Source organism: Heloderma suspectum, chromosome 11 (genome assembly GCF_057233095.1).
Source record: "Heloderma suspectum isolate Gila_16-S chromosome 11, 16-S_ref, whole genome shotgun sequence".
Classification (NCBI taxonomy): domain Eukaryota; kingdom Metazoa; phylum Chordata; class Lepidosauria; order Squamata; family Helodermatidae; genus Heloderma; species Heloderma suspectum.
Window position 1 is genome coordinate 29,071,460 of NC_139468.1, and position 26,041 is coordinate 29,097,500.

At 46.1% G+C, this 26,041-nt stretch overlaps 1 protein-coding gene across 2 annotated transcripts in view; it reads left to right on the plus strand.

Moving 5' to 3' along the window:
• Nucleotides 1-26,041, plus strand: part of NTRK3 (neurotrophic receptor tyrosine kinase 3) — a 749,187-nt gene that overhangs the window by 281,932 nt on the left and 441,214 nt on the right. For both annotated transcript variants that reach the window (XM_084817344.1, XM_084817345.1), the window contains exons 8-11: nucleotides 603-899; nucleotides 15,106-15,129; nucleotides 17,122-17,189; nucleotides 24,449-24,551. In XM_084817344.1, coding sequence (XP_084673470.1) covers nucleotides 603-899; nucleotides 15,106-15,129; nucleotides 17,122-17,189; nucleotides 24,449-24,551 — 492 coding nt within the window. The remainder of the gene's footprint in view (nucleotides 1-602; nucleotides 900-15,105; nucleotides 15,130-17,121; nucleotides 17,190-24,448; nucleotides 24,552-26,041) is intronic.

Here is a 26,041-nt window from a genome sequence, read left to right on the forward strand (position 1 = left end):
CTGGTTTGAAGACCATTAAGTGGTGTCTAATGTATGGTTCTTCACCATGTGTAACTCTCCTTAGTGTATTGTGTCATGAGCTTCCCCAACCCACCACCCTAGAGATGTGTTGGACTACAGCTCCCATGCCCATGGTGCAGGATGATGGGACTTGTAGTCCAAACACATCTGGAGGGCACCAAGTTGGGGGAGGCTGTTCTATCATATGTCTATCTGATCACCAGTCAAAGGTGTTAGGACTCTCAAGCCGCTCTCATTTAGGGGGCAATACACCCCACACTTCATGGCACCATTACAGGTTGCAAAAGTGGGGACAGTAGTTTAGCAGTTTTGGAGGTGGGACACAGCTTGAGTGGTGGGATCCCTCCCCCCCCAAAAGAAACCTTTGACCCTCCCCAACCACATGTAACAGAGAGGGCGACAGCTTTCCCTCTGTTTTTGCTTTGCACCTCCATGCAATTTGAGTGACTCTTTTAAATGTTTCAAAGCTTGGCCCAACCCTACTGCCACCAGAATTTCCAGAAAGCTTAGGCTGTCCAGTTTGTGTTGCTGTTGGTTGCCACCATTTGCAATTCCTTTTGTGTTTCTCTCCCTCTCTTTAGATCCTCCCCGCGTTATCAGCTTGTTAGAGCCCATCCGGCACATGGAACACTGCATCGAGTTCTTGGTCCATGGGAACCCTCCACCCCAAATCCACTGGCTGTTCAATGGGCAGCTTCTCAGGGAGACAGACTTCATCCGCATGGAATTCTTCCAGGAGGGGGAAGTGTCCGATGGCTGCTTGCTCTTCAACCATCCGACCCACTACAACAACGGCAACTACACCATTGTGGCGACCAACTACCTGGGGACAGCCAACCAGACGGTCAAAGGGCACTTCCTGGAGAAACCCTTTCCAAGTGAGAGACGGGCAGCATAGAGTTTCGTAGCTCTCTTCCTCTCCCTGTCCTGTCCTTCAGAAGAAGCCCACAGTGGGGCAAGGAGACTCAAGAGAGCTCCAAGCGGGCAACTTGCTCTGATGAAATCTGGTGCTGAATGGGGAACATTTATCCCTACAGCACCGGATCAGTCTTCCCAAGCTCCACCCCTTTCCTGGGAACTTCTTAAAGGGACAGCCCTCTGGCCTGGAGCCAGCGCTCTGCCTCCTCACCATTAGTACATTCCAGGCTCATTGACAGCTCTGTTGGTGCAGACATACAAGTGTCTGAGATCCCTAGGGAGCAGTCCCTTTACTCAACAGGGTTAGAATCATAGATTCATAGAATAGTAGGGTTGGAAGGGGCCTATGAGACCACTGAGTCCTACCCCCTGCTCAATGCAGGAATCCAAGGCAAAGCATCCCTGACAGATGGCTGTCCAGCTTCATCTTGAATGCCTCCGGTGTGGGAGAGCCCACTACATTCTCTGGAGGTCCCAGTTTGGGGAGAGGGGGCTGATCTGAGCCCCTTTTGTTGACATTATGGCCCAAGTCACTATCAAGCACAGCCTTCCCCAAGCTGGTGCCCTCCAGATGGGTTGGAATACAATTGCCACCATCCGTTTCCATGTGGGTGAGGATGATGGTAGCTGTAGTTCAACACATCTGGAGGGCACCAGCTTGGGGAAGGCTGTCCCTACACCTCTGCCACTCATGCTGCTGGCCCAATGCATCTGGGTGCTCCCTCCACATCTGGTTCAGAGTCAAGGTTTGAGCTCTGCCTAAGGTGGGATACACGATGCTCTCTGTCTCTCTGCTCACATAACTAATCTCATTGAGGGTGCTAGGAGGAGAATGTGGAGCTCCCAACCCTATGTTTTCCTTATTAGACAAATATGTGTCTGCAGTGGGGAGTAGGGATCTGCAAACCCATCGGACCATGCTTGAGCTCCTCCTGCACTTGGTGAACAGCCCACATTCATCCTGGCAGCCTTGGCAAGCTCCACGGTTGCCATTTTTTGAAAAAAATACAGTGGTGATTGCAAAAATGTGCATATTTACACATGCACAAAATGCACATATTTGCATATGTGCAAAAATGTGCACTTGCAAAAATGTGCATTTTTGTGGTCGCCATTTTTTCAAAATGGTGACCACAGAGCTCGACGAGGCCACCGGGATGAGTGCAGGCTGCTCACTGAGTGCAGGCAGAGGGCAAGCAGATGTAGGGGCTCAGCGAGCGGGGCTTGGGGGTGTGGGCAGGGGGTGTTCTGCTGAATTCCCAGACAGAATTGGGTGCCTGTACCATCCCTAGTAGGGAGCATGTTCGGGGCAATTGGTGGGGGGGAGGACATGTGTGAGATCAATCTTTCTACTTGGGCCAGTTCATCTCTACAAATATCTCCACCACACCCACCATTCTCTGCCTTTGTCCCTGCCCACCACTGGAATGCAGCCCCTGATAGCTTCTCTGAAATGGAATTTGGGCCCTAGAACTGAAAGAGGTTTGACACCGCTGAACCAGAGAGACCCCCCCCCATCCAGACTGCTCTTATAAGAGCAATGGCAGAGGTAGCAGATGTTATGCCCATAAAGACATATGGAAGTGTCTCTGATTCTATGTCTGTCTGTCTTTTTCCCCCTTACCAAAAGAGGAGACAACAGGGATGTCTCCAATCTAGTAAAAAGAGCAACAGGGTTAGTGTGGTGTCTTCCAAGGTTTAGGTTAAGTAGGCCCCCGTGGAATTACATTTTTTCAGGCTCTGGCATGCTTGTTGCCCTTTGGAATGTTATTGTCAGAAAAAGGAGTGCCCTAGAATCATAGAATCATAGAACAGTGGGGTTGGAAGGGGCCTACAAGGCCGTTGAGTCCAACCCCCTGCTCAATGCAGGAATCCAAGTCAAAGTAGGGATGGCAGAGAATTCTGCCACGGATCACGGTGTGGCCGAATGCCAGTGCATTCGGCCCCCCGAAATCTGTGGCAGAACGGCCTGCCATCCCCCGCCCCCCCGAGGATCCCCCCGGGACATGATTTACCTGGGGCGGATCTTCCGGGCGGCGGTGGCTCCGGCGGCAGCTTCGGCGGCTGGTCTTCTGACCGGCTGCCGCCGCCGCCATTTGCAGGGTTTTTTTTTTTTTTTTACCAAGACGTGATAGGCTACGTAAGTTTTTACGTAGCCTATCACATCAGGGTTAGGGATGTACGAAAGTTACTTACCTTTCGCGGATTATGTTTATGGTTGGGGGGGAGGCGCTCCGTTCCTCCCCCCGGAATCCTCGCCGGGGGGGAGGCGCTCCGTTCCTCCCCCCGGAATCCTTGCCGGGGGGGGAGGCGCTCCGTTCCTCCCCCCGGAATCCTCGCCGGGGGGGAGGCGCTCCGTTCCTCCCCCCCGGAATCCTGGCCAGCCAGCTGTGCTCCGCAGCGATTCCGCAGCGTAAATGTTTATGTAGACTAAGACGTGCCAAAATAAGGAACACAAATGGCGGCAGCCATGGCCGCCGCCATTTGCATACGCACATTGTTTTGTTTTGTTTTTTAAAGTCAGCCGTGATAGGCTATGTAAACATTTACATAGCCTATTATGGTTTTTTTAAAAAAACCTAGCCGTGATAGGCTACGTAAATCTTTATGTAGCCTATCACTTTTTAAAAAAAAAAAAACTGGAAATGGCGGCGGCGGCAGCCGGTCGGAAGACCGGCCGCCGCCGCCGCCGCCACCACCTCACCGCTGCCAGAGCCGCCACCAGAGCCGCTGCCAGGAAGATCCGCCCAAGGTAAGTCTCATCCCGGGGGGGGTGGCGGGGGGTGGCAGGCCATTCCGCCACCGATTTCAGGGGTCCGAATGCACTGGCATTCGGCCTTCCCGAGATCCATGGCGGAATTTTTGTACATCCCTAGTCTGGGTAAAAAAAATAAAAGGCGTATGCAAATGGCGGCTACGGTATTTGCGTTCCCCTTATTTTCGCCATCTTAGTCTACGTAAATATTTACGTAGATTAAGATGGCAAAAATAAGGAACGCAAATGGCGGCGGCTGTAGCCACCACCATTTGCATATGCATTCCCCCCCCCCCAGAGCCCTCCGTGGCCAGAAATCCGGCAGCGGATGGCTCTGGTCTGGCTGGGGCTGGCCGGCTGCTCCATGGAGCTGCCGTGGAGCACAGCCAGCCGTGGAGGATTATGGGGGGGACGAATGGAGCGCCTCCCCCACGTCGAGGATTCCGGGGGGAGGGACGGAAAGCCTTCCCGCCCACCATCAACATAATCCGCGAAAGGTAAGTGACTTTCATACATCCCTAAGTCAGAGCCCTATGTCAGAGCCCAAAGTCCCTATGTTGTCTCCCCCAGCAAAAATAGCACATTTTGCTATATATACAGAGTGTGATACCAACTGCATTCTAATTTATTATTTATACCTTGCTATACATGGAGACCTCTCTGCAGATGAGATATAGCCTATTAAAACCTGAATCCTTCCCTCGGAGTACTAGCTTATAGGCAGAGGTCTCAGCCAATTTAGACAGGAGCAGACAAAATGTATTTGAGACTTCAAGGACAATAAGCTGCCTGTTGAAGGCCTGGTTTGTGCAAACAGCAAATGAGGTTTTCAAACCATTCCTGGGCTGTACTGCTCCAGACTGTGAGTGGGAAATTGTGCGGCTGAGTTAAAGGAAAACAATTTCTTGTCCATAAAAAATGTAGTTCACCAAGGCAAAAACTAAGCTAGAACTTGTTCCTTTAACAGGCTAGTTTTCTCCATGCAGGGACACACACACACACACACACACACACACACACACACACGGATATATGGATTTTGTTAAATCCACTCCATTTGTGTTTTGTGGATTGTCAAGCATCTTTTGTTCCATCATCCACTCCTTGATGGAATTGAATATATTTTAGGGATGTACAAAGATGTCATTCCACTTGCACTAATGCATATTAGTGCTAACGTGCATGAATGGAAGTGAAAATTTACGCAAATCTTCTCTCCCAGATTGTTTTTTTAAAGGCCTACAAGTCCATGGAATCTGCACAACCCAGAAAAAGCCGGTCCACTGAGGAATCCACAGGTTGGATTCATAGAAATCCAAACTCATTTGAATCTGTTGTGGATTTCTCCAACATTCTCCCTCCCTCCCCCCCTCCCTCCCTCCCTCCCTCTTTCAAAATTCAATTATACAATTCCTAGGGATTTCTGTTCCTGGGAAATCTGGTCCTTTTGGGGCTTGCCAGATTTCCATGGCACCCCTGACTCAGCTTGTATCTGTGAGCCAAGCTGCGGGTTTTCCCAGGAATCTGGGAACATTTTCAGGTGTTTGTTTGTTTTTTAAAATGTGTAAATAGACATTTGCACAATTTGCACCTACAATTTGTGCAAATGTCTATTTACACAAACTAAAACAATCCCCCCCCCCCATCTGCCAGCTGCCCTGTCTTCCTGCAGACCAAGTCAGGCCAGCTGATGGAAATCAGAACAGAGTCCAGGGGGCCAAGCCAACGAAATCTCAAGCTCCACCCCCACCGGATTCCTCTGACATCCTTAGCAATTCCTTCACCCCTAATCTGTAGCCTAAAGTGGCCAATCCAAGAAAGGTTTTACTACCTCCCTTGCTTGGTATGCAATAGGCCTCAACTAATCAAGCATCTCCCATTAAAAGCATCAGGTAGCAGGAGATGGGAATAGACCATTCTCTTTCTGAGACCATGGTGAGATTCTACCAGTCAGAGTAGACAATTCTGGGCTACATGAACCAATAGCTTGACCTGATATCTGGCAGCTTCCAACGTTCCAGTTAGGTTGTGTCCAGTTGTGTCATTTGGCCAGTGGGAGGGAACTGCTGGTCAAGTGGACTTCCCTTTCCCTACACTGCAGCTTGCTGTGTCCCGCAGATCTCTGCTGGAGGGTTGAGGGACCCTTTGGATCAGTTTTGGGGCACATGTGGGGGGCTGCATGGGGGAGGAGAGGACAAGGATGTCCCATCATGTGAGCGGACGTTCCTTTGCATTAGCAGACTTCTGCTTGCACGAGGGGTGGATCCAACCTAGAGCTTTTGGAGATGGAGGGAGCGGAGCCACAAATTCTCTTTCATCTGTCCTCCACTCCCTGCCCCCAACTCCCTCCCCCCATTCTTCTATGTCAAAACAGTGTTACTGTTAACCACTGGCTTATTTTGGGCACAATATGATCAGGGTCTAACCGGAGTAGCATCCAACTCTGTCTACTACTCTGATCTTTGGAAGATGGAAAGAGATGCTTAATTTAATCTACTGTACATGTAATGTTGTACATTTTCCTGGGGATTAGGTAGTAGTTAGCACACAGGTAAGCCTTCTTGCAGAGCAGAGCTTAAGGTGTCATCCTCTTGTGCTATAAGGATAAGCTAAGGCTTGGCGGTGATTTGAAATCCTCCGTCTATACAGGTAATTCAGATCTATTTAACATAATTTATTGAGTGCTGTTGTTCATGACTGACATATGTTTCTTTTTAGTGAACACACATGTGTGTGTGTGTGTGTGTACACACACACATACACATGCACACACCACAATGAATTTTTATTTATTAATTATATGTATTATATTTATATCCCACCTTTCCTGCAAAGAGGCCAAGGCATAAATGGACCTCTTCCTCTCAATTTTATCCCTACAACACCCCTGTGAGGTAGGCTAGGCTGAGAGTCTGTGAGTGGCCCAAAGTCACCCAGTGAGCTTCATGGCCAACTGGGGACTAGAACCCAGACCTCCTGAGTCCCACTCTAACACTTTCACCACTATACCACATTGGCTCTCATTATAGATTATACTGACTCTTTAACAGAACCAAAGGTGTACTCTGAGAATCAGAAACCAAAAGTCGTATTACAACATATCACTAAGGCCATATCTGCAGTACAAACGTGTACTGGTTTGGTACCAGTTCAACTGTTCTGGGTTTTAGCAAAGAGTCTTGGGAATTATAGCTTGGTTAGGGTGTTGAATTCCAAGTACTTGAAGAGCGCTATCATATCTCCCCTCAGTCTTCTCTTCTCAAGGCTAAACATGCCCAGTTCTTTCAGTCTCTCTTCATAGGGCTTTGTTTCCAGTCCCCTGATCATCTTTGTTGCCCTCCTCTGAACCCTCTCCAGCTTGTCTGCATCCTTCTTAAAATGTGGTGACCAGAACTGGACACAGTACTCCAGATGAGGCCTAACCAGTGCTGAGTAGAGGGGAATGAGTGCTTCCTGAGATTCGGAAGCTATGCTTCTATTAATGCAGCCCAAAATAGCATTTGCCTTTTTTTGCAGCCACATCACATTGTTGGCTCATATTCAACTTGTGATCTACAACAATTCCAAGATCCTTCTCGCTTATAGTGTTGTTGAGCCAGGTATCCCCCATCTTGTAACTGTGCATTTGGTTTCTTTTTCCTAGGTGCAGAACTTGGCATTTATCCCTATTAAATGTCATTCTGTTGTTTTCTGCTCAGCGCTCCACTCTATCAAGATCACTTTGAATTTTGTTTCTGTCTTCCAAGGTATTAGCTATCGCATCCAATTTTGTGTCATCTGCACATTTGATCAGCATTCCCTGCACCTCCTCCTCCGAGTCATTAATACAAATGTTGAAGAGCACTGGGCCCAGGACTGAGCCCTGCGGTACCCTGCTCATTACCTCTTCCCAGTTTGAGAAGATCCCATTGATCAGCACTCTTTTGAGTCCGATTCTGTAGCCAACTGTGGATCCACCGGATTGTTGGTTCATCTAGCCCACTTTGAGCTAGTTTGCTCATCAGGATATCATGGGGCACTTTGTCGAAAGCTTTGCTGAAGTCAAGGTATATTATGTCTACAGTATTCCCACAGTCCACAAGGGAGGTTACCTGAGCAAAAAATGAGATCAGATTCGTCTGGCAGAATTTATTCTTGACAAATCCATGTTGGCTTCGAATAATCACGGCATTGTTTTCAAGGTGCTTACAGATCTATTGCTTTATAATCTGCTCCAGAATTTTCCCAGGGATTGATGTCAGACTGACTGATCTGTAGTTTCCAAGTTCCTCCTTTTTATCCTTTTTGAAGATAGGGACAACATTAGCCCTCCTCCAGTCATCTGGCACTTTGCCCATTCTCCATGATTTCTCAAAGAGAATAGACAGCAGTTCTGAGAGTTCTTCTGCCAGTTCCTTTATTACTCTAGGATGCAGTTCATCTGGCCCTGGAGATTTGAACTTACTCAAAGCAATTAGGTGTTCCTTGACCATATGCCTATCAATCTCAAGCTGCAATTCTGCCCCTTCAGCCTGCACTTCACCATTGCCAGCAGGGTCATATATCCTTTTTTTGGAGAAGACTGAGCCAAAGTAGGAATTGAGCACCTCTGCCTTTTCTTTGTCATGTTGTCATTTTGCCATCCTTATTTAATAGCTGAACCACCATTTCTTTCCTCTGTCTTTTACTATGCATGTAGCTGAAGAAAGCCTTTTTGTTGCTTATCGCATCCCTCGCTAACCTCAGCTCATTCTCAGCTTTAGCCTTCCTAACACCACCCCTGCAATTCTGTGCTACCTGCCTGTACTCTTACTTTGTAGCTTGGCCTTCCTTCCACTTCCTATATGTGTCCTTTTTAGTTTTCAGGTCATCTCTAAGCTCTTTGTGAAGCCACATTGGCTTCTTCTGTTGTCTTCCACCTTTTCTTCTTTTTGGAATTGTTTGTAATTGTGCCTTGAGAATTTCCTTTTTTAAAAGCTCCCACCCATCTTGGACTCCTTTTCTCATTGGAGTTGCTTGCCATGGGACCTTACTTATCATTGTTCTGAGTTTATTAAAATTGGCTTTCCTAAAATCCAGGGTACGCGTTTGACTACACTCGGCTTTTGCTTCCCTTAGAACCAAGAACTCAAGTACAACATGGTTGCTTTCCCCCAGAGTTCCTGTAACTGCTACTTTATCCACTAAGTCATCTCTGTTGGTTAGGATCAAGTCAAGGATAGCTGATCCTCTAGTTCCTTCCTCTGCTTTCTGTAGGAGGAAGTTATCTGCCATACAAGTCAGGAATTTTCTGGAGGGGCCATGTTTTGCAGGATTTGTCTTCCAACAAATATCAGGGAAATTGAAGTCCCCCATTACTACTACATCATGCTGAGGTAGGGTCCCTCCCCAACTTGCCATTATACTAGAGGGTGTTAGCTGGAATCATCAGAAGAGGCTCTCCTATCTGAGGATGGAGCCTTTTTTGTGGTGGAGTGATGGCTGGAATCATAAGAGGCCTGCTGTCTGAGGACAGGGCCTTTTTAGTGGTGGAGTGATGGCTGGAATCATAAGAGGCTTGCTGTCTGAGGACAGGGCCTTTTTAGTGGTGGAGTGATGGCTGGAATCATAAGAGGCCTGCTGTCTGAGGACAGGGCCTTTTTAGTGGTGGAGTGATGGCTGGAATCATAAGAGGCTTGCTGTCTGAGGACAGGGCCTTTTTAGTGGTGGAGTGATGGCTGGAATCATAAGAGGCCTGCTGTCTGAGGACAGGGCCTTTTTAGTGGTGGAGTGATGGCTGGAATCATAAGAGGCCTGCTGTCTGAGGACAGGGCCTTTTTAGTGGTGGAGTGATGGCTGGAATCATAAGAGGCCTGCTGTCTGAGGACAGGGCCTTTTTAGTGGTGGAGTGATAGCTGGAATTTTAAGAGGCTTGCTATCTGAGGACAGGGCCATTTTAGTGGTGGTTCCCAGGCTTTGAAACACTCTGCCAGAGGGTCTCAATTGGCTCCCATTTTGATATCTCCCTGGCACCAAAGACATTTTATTTTGCCCTTCTTTAAAGATCTTGTTTTATGCTGGTTTGTTTATTACTTGTATGCTTCTTTTACAAATTAGCTCTTTTTAGCTTAGTGTGTGTGTGTGTGTTTAATATTATTGATTACTTAGCATTTTAAAAATATTTTAGTGTGGGTCACCCTGATAAGGTCCTTGAAGTCCCTGAGTATAAAATCTTTATATATATATATATATATGTGTGTGTGTGTGTGTGTGTGTGCGCGCGCACATTTGCATGCGTTTTAAAAGACATCAAGCTAATGAATTAGGGCACCCACCTTTCTCAAAGTGTCTCTCCCCTCCAGCAACACAGAGAGAGAGAGAGAGAGAGAGAGAGAGAGAGAGAGAGAAAGAGAGAATAAATGTTGCTTACCTGGGTTCGAAAGTCAAGTTTAGATTCTGCCCCCCCAACACCCAGCCAAATAATAATGTTTTTAGGTCACTTCATTGTGACCTACATTGGGGTCAGAAAGTGCTGATCTTGCGGATGGTGCCTCAGCATAACCAAATCCCTCTTTGTCAACTGAATTTGCAGTTTATTGCGAGCTCTACTTCCAACCCTCCCTGGGGCATTGTACTGTCCGACCCTTCGAATTGTGTTCCAGATGCCACTCTTAACAGATAGCACTGCTAAATCATTCTGGGCACCCTCTGTCTCCAAAGCCATGTCATGTCCTCTTCTCATCATGTTTTAGCTCGCTCCGCCATGGGTAAATGGAAAGCTGGCTTTCTTTCCTGTGCCGTGCTTAAGCTGAGAGTCACTGACAGGCATTAAAAGAGTATACTGGGGATTCTGGCTGGGTGTCGGGCTAAAGGAAATATTTATTTGAAGATGTCGAACTTCATGAGTCAAGGACTTATGAGAGACTGATGTGACTGGCTGGGTCATGCAGACACAAAACAGCTTTTCAGGCTCCCCTGGTACACGGGGAATCTCTGCAGTTCAGTGACAGAGCGCATGATTTGTGTGCAAAAGGTCCCAGGTTCAATCCCTTATATCTACAGGTACGGTTTGGAAAGGCTCCAGTCTGAAACCCTGGAAATCTACTACCAGGCAATGTCGATAATACTGAGATTCATGGATCAATGATCTGACTCGGTCTAAGGCAGCTTCTGATGTCTTCCAATGCACAGAAGGTTTTTTTTTTAAGAAGGGGGGGGGGTTCTATTCACCTATGGTGAGTAGAATGTATTCAGGTAACCATGCAAGGAAGCTGTTCTTTTGTTGTTTGTTTGCTTTGCTTTTAAATCAGAAGTGACTAATACGTGTGTGTGTGTGTGTGTGTGCATGCACGTGTACGCATGCACACACACACACACGCACGCACACACACTACAATATCATCACCATCATCTCATTTGTGAGCTTGTAATATTTGGAGACTTCTTTCCAAGGCCGGGGTCAAATACATCGAAAATGATGAGGGTTCAATTTGAATGGAAGGAGATTGCGATACATATTCCCACTGTTGGAAAAGGCCTCATCCTATTGCAAGTCAGGCTGGGACCCCTTTGAATTTGGACCTGGCTTGAGTTTGCTCCTGCCAGTCCCTGCAAAAAACAAACATTACCTTTGATAAGGGGCAGGGGAAAGCTAACAGTGACAGCAGGGTGGGTGGTTTGGCCGCTCCTTGACTGGAAATGCTGTCTCTGTGAATGCTCAGGAGTTCCATTATTTTCTTTGGGGACCGTGCAATTTGTGTTTTTCCTTTGCCTTCTGTTTCAATTTGAGTGCCAGAGGGAACTACAACTCCCAGGCTCCCTGGCAAGAAAATGATACTTGCATCACATCCAGTTAAGAAGAGAGGACCCACAAGGTCTTTTTCCTAGCAAGCTCTCCTTCCGCTGGTGAACACCCCACCCCCTTCTCAAAGGTATTTTTCTGTTTCTGATGGGGGTGGGACAACTAGAAAGGGAAGGGCTCCCTCTCTGTGTGTGGTTTAATCCATTTAATCAAAGGAACCACTTTTCTTTTCTTTTTTGCAAGTTCTCAGATCTCTCAAGATATTCACTACCGCAAGATGTAACGAAGGCCACCAATTTGGATGACTTTAAAAGGGGGTTAGACAAATTCCTGGAGGAGAAGGTTGATGGCTACTAGGCTTGATGGCTATGTGCTATCTCCATTGTCAGAGGCAGTATGCCTATGTACACCAGTTTCTGGGGAACATGGATGGGAAGGTGCTATTACTGTTGTCCTATGTGGGCAGCTGGTTGGCCACTGTGTGAAAAGAATGCTGGGCTAGATGTATCCTTGGTCTGGGGCTGCATTACAGTGATAGACAGGGTACATAGGAGCATAGGAAGCTGCCTTATACTGTGTCAGACCATTGGTCCATCTAGCCCAGTATTGTCGACACTGACTGGCAGCGGCTCTTGAGGGTTTCAGGCAGGATTCTTCCCTCACCTTAACTGGAGAAGCTGTGGATCGAACCTTGGGCCTTCTGCATGCAAAGCAGGTGCTCTATAACACCGAGCTATGCCCCCCCCCTTTAGGGTCAAAGGCAAAAGTATGGGACCAAAGGTGAAAGGGGCCAAAATATTCCAAATGCTGGCATGCTGAGTTTCTGCCTGTAAAATGCTGAGTTTCTGCCTGTAACTCAGCGGTCCCAAACCTTTTTGGCACCAGGGACCAGTCTCGTGGAAGACAATTTTTCCACTGACCAGGGGGGATGGGACCGGGCTGCAGTAGGGGTGTGGGAACCCCACTTACCTTGGGTCCGCGGGAGGTGATCTGTCTCTCCCCCCCGGAATCCTCGCTGGCCCTGGCCGGCTTCTCTCCGTGGTGAGTCTGCGGAGCTGCTGGCTGGCTCCGACTGCTGGCGGACTTCCGGCCACTGGGACACAAATGACAGATGCGTAGCGGATGCCATTTGCGTCCCTGTTCTTTGCAGTAATAGGCTAAGTAAAGATTTACGTAGGCTATTACAGCAGGGGTCCCCTCCCCCCTCATCGGACCCAAGGTAAGGGGGTCCCCACACCCCTACTGCGGCCCGGTTCCTAACAGGCCATGGACCGGTACCGGTCTGCGGCCCGGGGGTTGGGGCCCCCTGCTGTAACTAAACCTTAGGAGAGGTATTTCAATCTTTTAGAATGGTGGAGGGGGGGAAGGCACAACAGCTAGGAAACCAACAAACAATTGATGGTTGGAGAAAAGGGGGCGTGGCCATTTGGGGAACCAAGAAAAACAAGGCGGACCAAAAAGACTGCTATAGAAGTCAAAATAAGATCAAAACAGACAGCTGCAATGTCACAATATACTTCTGTTCCCATCATGCTTTGAGTAGAGATGGACGGACTCAGTTCTACCTACACCACAGGGGGCTTGCCAAGCCACCTCTGTCCCTCCTCCCCTGTACAGCTCCCTGGATGGACCATTTATGCCTGTAATGTTGCATTAAAGGCCCCTTTGCAGCCGATATTTATGTAACATTACACTACATTCCATTTCATTTACATTTATGGGGAAATCCAAGCTACCATTTTTTGGCGAAAACACAGCTTGTTGTGGGATCGGGCGGCTGCCAGGTTCTCACAGACCACACGGCAGCTCGGCTAGTGGGGGCTGGGAGGCCTAGTGTGTGTGTGTGTCGGGGGGTAAATCTGCTGGACTCCACCCCCCTCTCAGACTCCTATGACTTCCCTAGTTTCGAGAAATTTGTCTTCATCAAGGGCAATTAAATTATTCAGTGCTTCCAAATGATAGTCAGAACTCTCTGCTTTTAACTGATGCGTCTTATCTTCCTCTGAGTCTTCCTCTGAGTCTTTCTCAGGGTATTACAGAATCCTGACGTAACGGGTTATTGCAATCACAATATCTGGGGAGTTATTGTAGCTCAGTGGTAGAACACATGCTCCAAGTGAAATACCGCGTTCAGTGAGCGGAGCAGACCTTGGAGTGTTGGTTTTGAGATTGTTGTTTCAACAACTGAAATGTTTACCCATTATCGTCATTACCAGCAGCACCAGCACCTATTTTTCAACCTATCACAAATGTGTTGGTTGCGGTTAGAGTTCGGAGGTCAGAGTTCAGGTTTTTTTCTACTGTGCATTTGAATAGTCAGAGGGGGAAACAAAAAAAAAACTCCTTTTGTTAAATTGACACAGACACACACGGACACACGTGGACACGCACGGACACAGGCACGGACACACACAGGCACGGACACACACAAACACGGACACGGACACACACACACACGGAGACACACACACACGGACACACGACACAACTTTCCTTCAAGGAGCTAAGGGAATTGTACATGTTGTCTGTACCTCAGATTAACCTACCTCACAGGGCTGTTGTGAAAATAAAGGGAGTGGCTGGCCCAAAGATGTTTGGTCGAAGTACTGCCACGTCTTCGCAACTGCACTGCACACCATAGTGGTTTGCTTGGATTGTCTTTAGAACCACCACTTATGTGCTTCACCAAAAGAGAGGACAGGAGAGGGCCCTGGTTTGCATGAGATCTGCAAATGCTGATCTATATGGGTAGATGCAATTTTAAAAGTAATGACTATGTAAAAATTTTACATTTTTAAAAAAATACAATACATGGTAGTGGAGGAAACTGTAACCAGGTCACCTGTGTCCTTCCCTGCTTAGTCTGCTGTCCAGGTACTGACTGCAAATAGGCAACTTCAAGGCCCCTATGGTTTCTTTATCTTTACCTAGATGTAGACTGGACAACCCTTCAAATAGAGGATACCTTCAAACAGAGGACTGTCCTCCATAAAATAGGACACAAGGTCACCACAGTTTATGTGTCTGACATGTGTGACTAGTTGCAATGAGTCAAGTTTAATGCAAATTTTAATGCAAATTTCAATGCAAATTTCCCAGATTTTAAGTCAATTTTAATGCAAATTTCCCAGATTCCACACTTCGAGCCACTGTGCAAACCCAACTTTGCCCTTCTTGGAATTGTTGCAACAGAGTCCTCCAATAATAATGATTTTTTAAAAATGCATACAAAAATGTGTTTTTTGGGGAAAAGAATGCTGAAATGCATTACATTAAGAAAACTGCTTGGAACAACGTGTATAATAGAAAAATTGCTTGCAAAATGCATATATTAGGAGGAATGTTCACCAAAGAATCCTTATGGATTTTGATGCAAACTTAAAAAAAAAATATCCAAAATTTGGGAAAACCTGGACTGGAGAAATTCTCAACATTTGAGATAAAATGAACTTAAAATTGGAAAAAAAATGAGAAACTGACAGAAACCAAAATTGACAGTTTTGTCCTAGGTGTGGGGTGAAAGAAGCTCTAAATAGCAGGGGTGGAGTGAGATCCATCCAGTGCAGTCTGTGTTTAATAATGTGCATATTGCCAGTAACAGTGCTGCTTCTTTCTCCCCCCCACCTTTTCTTTTTTTCCCTTTGTCTTGCAGGCATTTCAGAAGGCATTTTCCCATGTAAGTCTCTCTTTCTGTATTTGATCAATCTCAAAAATCCTCTGTGTTACCAAGATGTTTAATCAGTTGCTGGATATACTTGCAGGTGGGGCTGGGGCTGGGGTGTAAGGGCCTTGACAATCAAAACCAGAAAAAAGTGAACTTTTTTTGCCATGGCCAAGAATATGGTCTGAAGGCATTTGGTGCAGCAACCATGCTGGAGCTGGGTAAGCAAATTTGTACAACAGACTGCCTGGAACCTTTCAGGATACTGCTTTGACTTCTATAGAAGAATGGTGGAATAACCTATATGCCAGCCTTCCCCAGCTTGGTGTCTGCCAGATGTTTTGGACTTTGGACATCAGCCCCAGCTGGCACAGTCAGTGGTAAGGAATGCTGGGAGTTGTAGTCCAGAAAACCTGGAGGACATCCGCTTTGGGAAGGCTGCTATATACTAAGCACAAACTCATTCTCAGAGTGTGGATCCTTGCGTAGGCAAAACAAAATAGCACTACCTACAAACAAGAGGAAGGTATCAGTAAGTTTTGGGGGATCCCAAGATTTGCAGAAGTTGAGTGTGCATGTGTGTGTGTGTGTGTGTGTGTGTGTGTGCTGGTATCGCCCAACTGTGTTTAGGGTTGATACCAAGCCTCTTTTTGAGAATAGCTTAGGGATGGGTGAATGAGTGATGTTCAGAGGGTCGGTAGGATTTGCCAGACGTCGTCCCACTTCTTGTCTCTCTGCTAGATTCCTGTTTGCATTTGCGGTCACTGCTCTCTTTTCACGTATGGGTAACCTGTGCAAACCGAGCCGCGATCGAATGGGAGATTTGGGCAAATCTCTTGAAATTTGTACACATCTCCTAACCTGCCAACCTAGCAGTTCGAAAGCAACTAGTTCGAATTGCAAGTAGAGAAATAGGTAGCGCTTTGGTGGGAAAGGTAACAGCATTCCGTGCACCTTGGTGTTCAGTCATGCCGGCCACATGACCACGGAAGCATCTTCGGACAGCGCTGGCTCTTCGGCTTAGAAATGGAGATGAGCACCACACCCTAGAGTCGGACACGACTGGTGGGGACATCTTTCACCTTTACCTTTTACCTAACCTGCGCAAATTTCCTCCATAGGCTAAAGCAGGGCTGATTTAGTCTACTGGGGAAATTTGCACAAATCGGGAAATGTGTGTCAATTGAGAAGAACGCGAGCACTTGTTGGATGATTTGCAAACGTTTTTGGGTGAACAAGGGCTCGTGGTTGTATTTGGGGCTTCAAACGGGGCTAGGATGGATGGAATAATGTCCTTCCAGTCCCTTCAGGCAATTGCCGAGCCTCTGTCGCTTCCAGCCCATATGAGCTATGAGGGAGCTAAAGGACAGCTTGGCCATCACCCGAGAAGCACTGCAAGGCCGTCCATCCCCTTACCGAGCTGTAGCCTGTAGTGTACACAATCGTGGCTCAGTTAGTTCTGCATATCTAAAGTTGTGTCTACGGCTGCTTTAAAAGGAAAATGACTCAGGATTACAGGTATAAAGGACTGCACAGCGCTTCCTGCCGGTTGCCAAGCCCCCCGCAGCCCACAGAGCAGGGTTGAAAAGGCCGGGGGGGGGGAGTCCATTGGACTCCACCCTTTGCTCAGACTCCTGTCTTTCCCTAAATGGGGTATGCCTGCATGTTTTGTGAGAAAAACCGAAATTCTCATACGTCCCTAGAGTAGGCCAAAGGCTTCATGGAACAGGTGAGTGTTGATTTGTTGAAGGGTTCTGAAAAGGATGGAAGGACACCAGATCAGGAGCTCTGGGCAGGAATTCTGGGCCTAAGGAGTAACACAGACATAGCAGAATATGAGGGCAAAAAGTTGAGGCATCAGTGCAATTGAGAGTTTTTACAGTAGGGGATTTTCAAGTAATTTAGATTTTTAATATCTGTTTTTATGAAATGGACCATTATTTGGTCTGCCTGTATTTTTCCCTGAAACACAAAATAAATGTTTCTTCTTTGCTCCTTTGGTTTCAGTTGAGTACACTCCGAGTCCCAGCCCTCTTATCACGGTGACACATAAGCCAGAGGAGGACACTTTTGGGGTAAGATTCACTGGACAGATGGTGGGGAAAGTGGCTTGATGTGGATTGGGGCTTGTTTTGTGGAAGCCTAAAGGAATGCTATTTACTACTGTTGCTCTTGTACTCCTCGCTTAGCCTTCACCCTGATCTTCTGGTCTCTACTGGAAAGCTGCCATAGTACAAACCCCTTCTTTGGTATTCAGCCCAAATGATCATGCTGAACACGGTGGTTTGATGTAGGGGAGTACAGACTGTGTAAAATCTGCTCTGTCTGTGTTTCATGCCTTTTGTTCCATCATCTGCTCACAGACAGATGCAGATTTATTTATTTATTTTTCATCATGCAGAAAAATATGCAAATAATTACCTAAGAGATTTCACAACCATGTACATAATTTACCTTCGTATATAACATTTAGTGTATTGTCCCCCATTCCATTCCATGTTTCCTCAGCAGAAACGTGTGTATTTTCCTACAAATAATTTTCCATAAATTTTGGGAACGTTAAAAAAATAAATAAATCCAGAAGTCCACAGACTCCGCATGGCTGCAGAGAATCCGCAGAGGATTCTGCAGGTCAGATTCTTAGAAATCCATGATCATTTTATTCCATCTCAGATTTTTCCAGCATCCCTAGTTTGCTAGTTAATTTGATTTTTGTAAGCTGCCCTGGAAATGTGTTGAAAGGTGGGGTAGAAATAGGGGTGTACGAAACCCCACTTACCTGGCTCACGGAATCCTCAACAGGGGGGAGGTGATCCATTCCTCCCCCCCCGGAATCCTGCCTGGCTGGCTCCGCTCTGTGGCCAGGCCAAAGAGCCGCCTGCCGGGCCAACCCGCAGCGGGGCCTCCAGCTGCTGCCGGGCTGCTGTGGACGCAAATGGCGTCCTGAGTAGGGGACGCCATTTGCGTCCCTATGCAAGCCCGTGATAGGCTATGTAAATATATACGTAGCCTATCACAGGCTGGCGTAGGGACACAAATGGCAGCCGCTACGATGGCTGCCATTTGCGGCTGCAGCAGCCCGGCAGCGGCCGGAGCCGCTGCCACCACCGCCAGAGCCGCAGCCAGGTAGGGTCCGTTTCGTGGGGCTTTCGCAGGGTGGCGGGGCAGGGGGCTTCATTCTGCCACAGATTCCGGGGGGCCAGATTTACTGGAATTCGGCCCCCTGGGATCCGTGGCGGAATTCTCTAACATCTCTAGGTAGATATAATCTGAATCAGCCTTCCCCAATCTGGTGCCCCCTAGAGGTGTTGGACTGCAGCTTCCTTGATCCCCAGACAACATTGGCATTGCTAGCTGGGGTGGACAGAATGAGATGGGACCTTGGATATCATCTAGTCCAACCCCTTGCCCAATGTAGGCTCTACACTGCAGGGTGCAGCTACAGCATCCCAACAGATGACCATCCAGTCTTTGCTTAAATACCTCTGGCAAAGGAGAACCCACTATCTCCCAAGGAAATCTGTTCTGCTGACTGAATAGCTCTCACTGTTACGAAGTTTCTCCAAATGTTCAGCCAAAATCTGCTTTCCTGCAATTTCCATCTTTCGGTTCTAGTCCTGCCTTCTCTGTTGCTCCAAGTCTGCTCCATCTTCTGTGTGATGGCATTTCAGATGTTTGAAGACTGCTATCATATCTCCTCTTAATCTTTTCTTCTCCAGGCTAAACATACCCAGCTCTTTCAAATCATCCCTCATAGGACATGGTTTCCAGACTCCTCACCATCCTGGTTGTGGTTCTTTGGACATGCACCAACATCTCAATGTCCTTCTTATAATGGGGAACCTAGGAGTTGACAGTACTTAAAATGTGGCCTGGCTATTACTTCCTGTTATCTGGACACTATGCTTCTGTTAATGCAGTCCAAAATTGCATTAGGTTTCTTAGCTGCTGCATCAGACTGCTGGCTCATATTCAGCTTGTGACCCACTAAGACACCTAGGTCTGTTTCACATGCACTGCTGCCAAGGCAGGTCTCTCCTATCCTATACTTGTGCCTTTGATTTTTTTGGGGGTGGGGTTACCTAAATACAAGACTTCACATTTATCTCTGCTGAGTCTCAGCCTGTTAGATTCAGCCTAGAGTTCCAGCCAGTCTAGATCCTTTTGAATTGTGATTCTGTCTTCTGTGGTGTTGGCTATCCCTCCTAGCTTCGTGCCATCTGCAAATTTGATAAAGAGACCCTCTTCACTCTCATCCAAGTCATTTATAAAAAATGCTGAACAACACGGGCCTAGGATAGAGCCCTGTGGCACTCCATTCAAGACCTCCCATCCAAGATAATGCCGAACCATTAATTAGCACTCGCTGAGTACAGTTGCGCTTCCAGCTATGGATCCACCTAATTGTAGTATTGTCCAACCCACATTCTACCCTCTTGTCAACAAAGATATCACAGGCAAGCTTGTCAAATGCTTTCCTGAAACCAAGATATACTATGTCCACAGCATTCCCATGATCTACCAAACTAGTAACTCTACCAATAAAGGAGATAAGGATGGTCTGGCATGCCTTATTCCTGACAAACCCAGGTTGACTCCTAGTAACCAATGCATTATTTTCTAGATGGTCACAGACTGACCGCATAATCATCTGTTCAAGAATTTTGCCCAACATTGATGTCAGGGTGACTGGTCTGAAGTTTCCTGGACCTACCATCTTGAAGATGGGGTCAACATTTGCCCATCTCCAGTCTTCTAGGACCTCACTTGTTCTTCTGGAGTTCTCAAAGATTACAGACAGAGGCTCTGAAATAACATCTGCAAGCTCCATCAGTGTGTGTGCGCGCGCGTGCGTGCGCGCGCACACACACACACACACACACGGCACCAGGTTGAGAAAGGCTGATATACATGTAAGCATACATACATAAACATCATTCAGAGTATTTCTGATGTTCAGAGTGTGAGTGTCATTGCTTATGCAACCAAAAGAGCACCGTCCATGCACAAAAGGGAAGTATATCAGCAGACTCAGGGGAACCATGAGGTCTGAAGAAGCATATGTTATTTATTTATTTAGGGGCAAAAAATCTGAGGGCTGAGGGAAAGAAGTGGTTAGAGCACATTGTTTTGGGTCCCACTTGTATTCTTTCAATGTCAATGAGATAATTCAGAATCCACAGACTTCAAAAGAGCTGGGTGTTCAGGATAGTTTGTTATAGGTGGTAGAATCCAGTTGGGTTAGAAATAATATGAGCCCAAAAGCCCTTTGAAACCCCAAGCCATTTGCATAATTACTTCTGTGTGAGCAATTAAACAGAAGCAATTTGATGAGGCGGGGGGGGAGATGCACCCCCTTTAATTCCCTTTCCCCCCCCACACACACACACACACACATTTAACTACCATATTTGACGTGTAATTGGGCCCTGAAGCTGCTTATTTTTTCTTCCGTATGATTGGTAAGTTGGTTAGACTAGTGAGAACAGCATAAAGGTGAATCTGTCAAGCTCAATTTCACTCACGTTCCCATTTTCCCAATGGTAAGTTTGTTCCATCCTGATTCCATATCACCTTGTGATTTTTTCTTTCATTTTGTCCACATGAAAAAAAATCTATTTTTTAATATACATTTTGATAAGAATCCCCCTCCCAAATGCACACATTTTTTGTACACACTTTTCCTTTGAATAACACATTGTTGTGTGCATTTTAGCAAATATGCATGTTTCCTCCTGCATTTCTTTAAAATGAATGAGGAAGTTTTTCCACATTAAAAAAGGACACATTTTTATGTTTTTTTAAAAAATAGAAATGTACAGATTTTGATGGCAAATGGTGTTCTGGTTCATGTTTAGATTCAGGAATTGTGTATTGTTTAGGAAATTGGCATTGAAATATGAACCAGTTTTCTCACCCATCCCTATATTAACTCAGGAGTGGGTTTTGATTAATGTCAGGGGCAGAGAGAAATAGGTGGATGTGGAAGGGTCCAAAAGGGTTTATGAAATAATGAGGAGGGGACTATTTTAAAGGAGAGTACATATGTGGAGGGAATGGATGTGTGTGTAATTCTTGTTCGCTGTGTGTTTGTGTGTGTGTTTCTGCCTACCATCAGGCACATGCTGAGGTGAGTGCCTCAGGCAGCTGAAACTGAGTGTCATGAAAGGGCAGCAAATAGTTATTTAGGGAGCAATCCTACAGCCTCTATGCAGAGTCTGGTGGGGGCATAGGATAATTTGAATTCCTCAATCCGAGGTCAGAGACAGTGTTCTGATGCGGCATCCAGTAATCCACACTGCCCTTCCTCTGGCCTTTGCAGCTGGTGTGGAGAGAACTGCAATGGCTGCCTCTCTGAGATGTCAAAGGCAACCTTGGAGAGGGCTTGAAGGGGGCGTACCAGTGGGCAAGTAGGGCAGCGAACTGGGGAAGTTGGGATACGATGTATCCTGAGGCCTTCCCAGCCTCCTTCCCTCCTGCTCTGATGTGCCCCAGCTAGATGGATGAAAAAGCACATGTAGCCAAAATGCAGAGTTGGAGGAGAGCAGAGGCAAAGATCACCACAACCACTCTGCATAGGATTCCCGCAAGACTCATAGTTCGGAGCCTTACAGACATCACCATAGGATTGCGCCCTTCATCTGTCATTATTGTATTTTTACTCTAGGGGAGAAGCAGATGTGGGATTTTCAAAAAAATAACTTGGCCAGAATTGGGCAATCTGAGCCTTGACTTGGGGTCAGGGGTGCCGCTTGCATTTCCACTTCAGGAAGCAAAATCTCTTGGGCTGGGCCCTGAATATCTGTCCCAAAGTGTAAGTGTGGGCAGAGGAGTCTACATAGATAGAGATGCTGATTTGGAGAGGGAGTTCTCTCAAGACACTGGAAGAGAAAGGCTTAAAAAAAAAAGACTCGGAAGGTGATCCTCAATGGTTTTAATTGTACATTTGATTTGATTGTTTGCTTTTAATACTATGGGCAGTTTTAATGTCATTTAATGATAGATAGATAGATAGATAGATAGATAGATAGATAGATAGATAGATGATAGATAGATAGATAGATAATCTCCCCTATGTTTCCAACTGAAGAAATCTTAGTTGGCTTTTTTGATGGTTTTCAGTCAATTTGTTATAATCTGCATATGTTTGCATATGTTAAAAATAACTCTAAAAGAGAAAAAAAAATACTTTGTTTTGAGAAGAAGCATACCTTCTTTTGAAAGAGCCAGTGTCCCCACTGCTCATAACATAAAGAATGCCTCTTCTAAGCTTTCACTTGCCATCTGCAGTTTTTTAGAAGTAAAAATAATTAAAGAAACTTTCAAATCTGCTGCCCAATTAATTGGAAGCACCTTTTTAGTCAATAAAAATAGACTGAACCAATTCATCTAAGTGGTCAATCAACTAAATGTTGAAACCCTACATTAGATTATTTCATGTAAGCCACCTTGGGAGATATTTCTGGATAAAAAGGAGCATTAGAAATGAAACAAATCAATAATAATGCGAAAGACAATTTAGACCTGCAACAAAATCTAGCAGTATGAAATGCTGTTCAGTGTTCCAGGACACTCCATTCCATTGACAAGCGGTTGGCATTCCATGGTCAGTGAGTATACTCAGTCCTCACTGAACCATTGAGGAAGAGGAGGGGTTGCTAGGGGTGTATGAGAATTTTGTGTTTGCATGTGTGCATGCTCTATTTGAAGGCCCAAATGTGAGTGTGTGCACGTGTCCGCTGAAAATGTTTGTAAACTGTTGAACATGTGCTTGTGATGTTCTTGTTCTTGATTCCCAGTTTGATTGTGCAAATTATCTAAGAAATCAGCCCCACTTGAGTCTGTGGAGGAGATTTGCTCAGATTAGGGAATTTGCACCAATCTGGAGAGATTTGTGCACATTTTGGGAAATTTGCGCAAAACTCCTGTTCAATTGGGTGACCAGCCAGATGGGCGATTAATAAATTTAATAATAAATAAATAATAATAAAAATTGCTGCTTGGTCTGCAGAGGTTTCCTGTTTGTGCAGAGTGAACTGCAATTGGAAATGTGAATGGGAACTGGGCACAAGATGAGCAGCAAAATGATGTTCAGAAAAGCCTGTTGATCTTGAACATCACTTGTTCTCCCATTCCTAGCTAGTGTCCTGTTACATTTTTTTAATGTATGTTGTACTTTTGAAAACCTTGGATTTTCCCCAAGTACATGGATACCTTTCCTACTAACATTTTTTTTAAATTATTGTTATTTCATCCCTTGCTGCCTCTTTTGCAAGGATCCTCCCTCCTTCTCCCTCCCTCCATGTCTCTCATCAAAGCCCACCAATCCTTTGAAGACCTTCCTCCTTTACCCCCAGTCCCCTTCCCAATTTGCAACAAAGTGTTAGGTTTTGTGTGTTGTTCTTGTTGTTGTTTGCATTCAGCAGAATCTGGTGGTCAATCTTTTCCTGGGCTGAACCACTTCAAACAGTGGAGTGGGGTGAGGTTTATATTGTAATGCTCCCACAGGGGAAATGCACTCCATATGAATAGAAAAATAGCACATCAGGGAGAAAACTAAGTTGACCTTTTCTTTTTGTCAGTGTGTGTATGTGTGTGTGTGTGTGTGTGTTGTGTGCAGGATCCATTGTATGTTGGGGAATATTCTACCAAGGAACCTCCTCCCCTTCCTCCCTTTCCCCATCTTGCTGCCTGTAGTCAGAAAGAAATGCAGAAAATGTCTAGATAGATGTGATAAAGCACAGCATGTATAAATAAAAGCATGAGGATAATCCAGGATGGGATAAAGCACCAGCCTTCGAGGGACAAAACGTCTCTTTATTTTATGTGATATGTATTTCATTTTTAAAGGAAGGTGTGTGTGTATGTGTGTGTGTGTGTGTGTTTTAACAACCCAAGCCCATTGCACAAAGCAGCATGAATATTTTCCCAAATGCAGAGGGAAGAACCCCTGAGAGAAAGCTGTCTGTGAGCCAAAAAGCCAGGAATAAATATTCTGTCAATATGTACAGAAGGAGCTGTTGGTGCCTCCAGCAAAGATTTCAGTTTTGAACCAATCTTGCCTGCTCTTGTTTCTCTCTTGCCTTTTCTCTTGCTTTATCCGTGGGTTTCCTCTTCTCCCTTCCCTCCTAGCTATAAATGTGTTCCATCTGAATTTTGATTAATACCAAATTTGCACCTACTGATCGAATATTTGTTCCGGGAACAGAGCCGTGCACCAACGAAATGCACAGAAAAATGTGCACATCAGGGAAAAGTGTGCAAAAAGTAAAATAGATCCATGCTGCCATAATACTACTCATTGTTTCTCTAACATCCAGGATGTCCTTTACAGGTTTCCATAGCTGTTGGACTTGCAGCCTTTGCCTGCGTCCTTCTGGTGGTTCTCTTCATTATGATCAACAAGTATGGTCGGCGATCAAAGTTCGGAATGAAAGGTACAAATTAATCCCTTCCACTACCCCCCCCCCCCGATGAATTCTATGCTGGGAGAGGTATGGTGTACATTATTTTCACAGCGTCTTTGTATTCAGGTGGATATTGGATCTGGGTTTGCATGCATTTTCACATTGGGAATATGGTGGTGTTTTGGAAACACACCTAGTTAGACCTAAATCAGGTATCTCTCAAGCTTTGTGTTGTGATACAAAATGAAGACTCCAGGAAAGAAAGAAAGAAAGAAAGAAAGAAAGAAAGAAAGAAAGAAAGAAAGAAAATTGATAGCTTATGCACAGGTGTGATAGTGGATTCCCGGTGTTAATTATTGGTCTGTTTCTAATGCACTCTTTTGGAGATTTGTAACGCTGCTTAGTAGAGGCCGGTATTTGTCCCATTGACAATGTGGGTGACTCCATTCCTGAAGCCTGAAGATACATGACAGGAAAGAGTGAGTGGTTGTAAAGGTTGCAAGGAATGTCATTTGGTTCAAGGTCAATGCTGGATTGAGTCCCCAGGCGACCTGTCTGTACTTTAGGATTCTCAGGCATATGATAAGAGCTTGGGGGCTGGTTTACAGAGTGCTGCCTAGTTTGTGCTGGATCTTCTGGTGTTTATGTCTAACCTTCAAGTGGCTTTGGAGTAAGGCTCAGCACACACATTCTCTGAAGACCAAAATAATGGCCAGCTGTCCTGTTCTGACAAATGAGTGGGAGCCCACTGGACATGGTGGATGCCTGAGGGTGGCTTAGGCCATCAAGTAACAGGTAGGGATTGGATGAGGTTACAATAGCTTTGATTCGAGCTGTGCCCAACCTGTCATTTTTGGAAATATGTGTGTGTGTGTGGGGGGGGGAGTATGGGCGAAATGAATACCCCAGGGAAAGGAGGAGGGGAGGGAGAGGATTTTGGAAGATTTTCTAGCTGAGCAGGGGGACAGGGGTTCCATTTACCTTATAACTGTAGGAGGTGGAACTCTAAAAGCCCCATTCCTTCTCATAACAGCTAGGGATGGTTGGATTCACCCCAGCCTGCTTCATGCACCATGTGACGGACCCCTGCCAGCTGCCCGACCCTGCTCGCTGCGTGGTCCATGGGTGCCTGGCAGTGACACACAGCTTCTCAGTCCCTCACCAAGCTGCCATTTTACACAAAATGCTGGCTCAGCCTTTTTCATAAAGGGACATTTTACACAAATGGCAGCTGTAAAGCAGCCCATTTACACAAGATTATGGGCATAAATGGTCTATTTAGACCCTTTATGCCTGCAGTTTTGTCTAAATGGGCCACTTTACATCTACCATTTGCATAAAATGGTCCTTTACAAAAAAAAAGCCCAAGCTGCCATCTTGCAGCTCAGCTAGAAAGTGGGATCACCACTCTTGCCTGACTTGGCGCGTGCTGAATTGGACAAGCGCGGGGATCTGCGGACTGGCATTGGGCCTCAAGCCCCAAGTTATTAGCAACATCACTAATAACAGTGTAGGGCTCT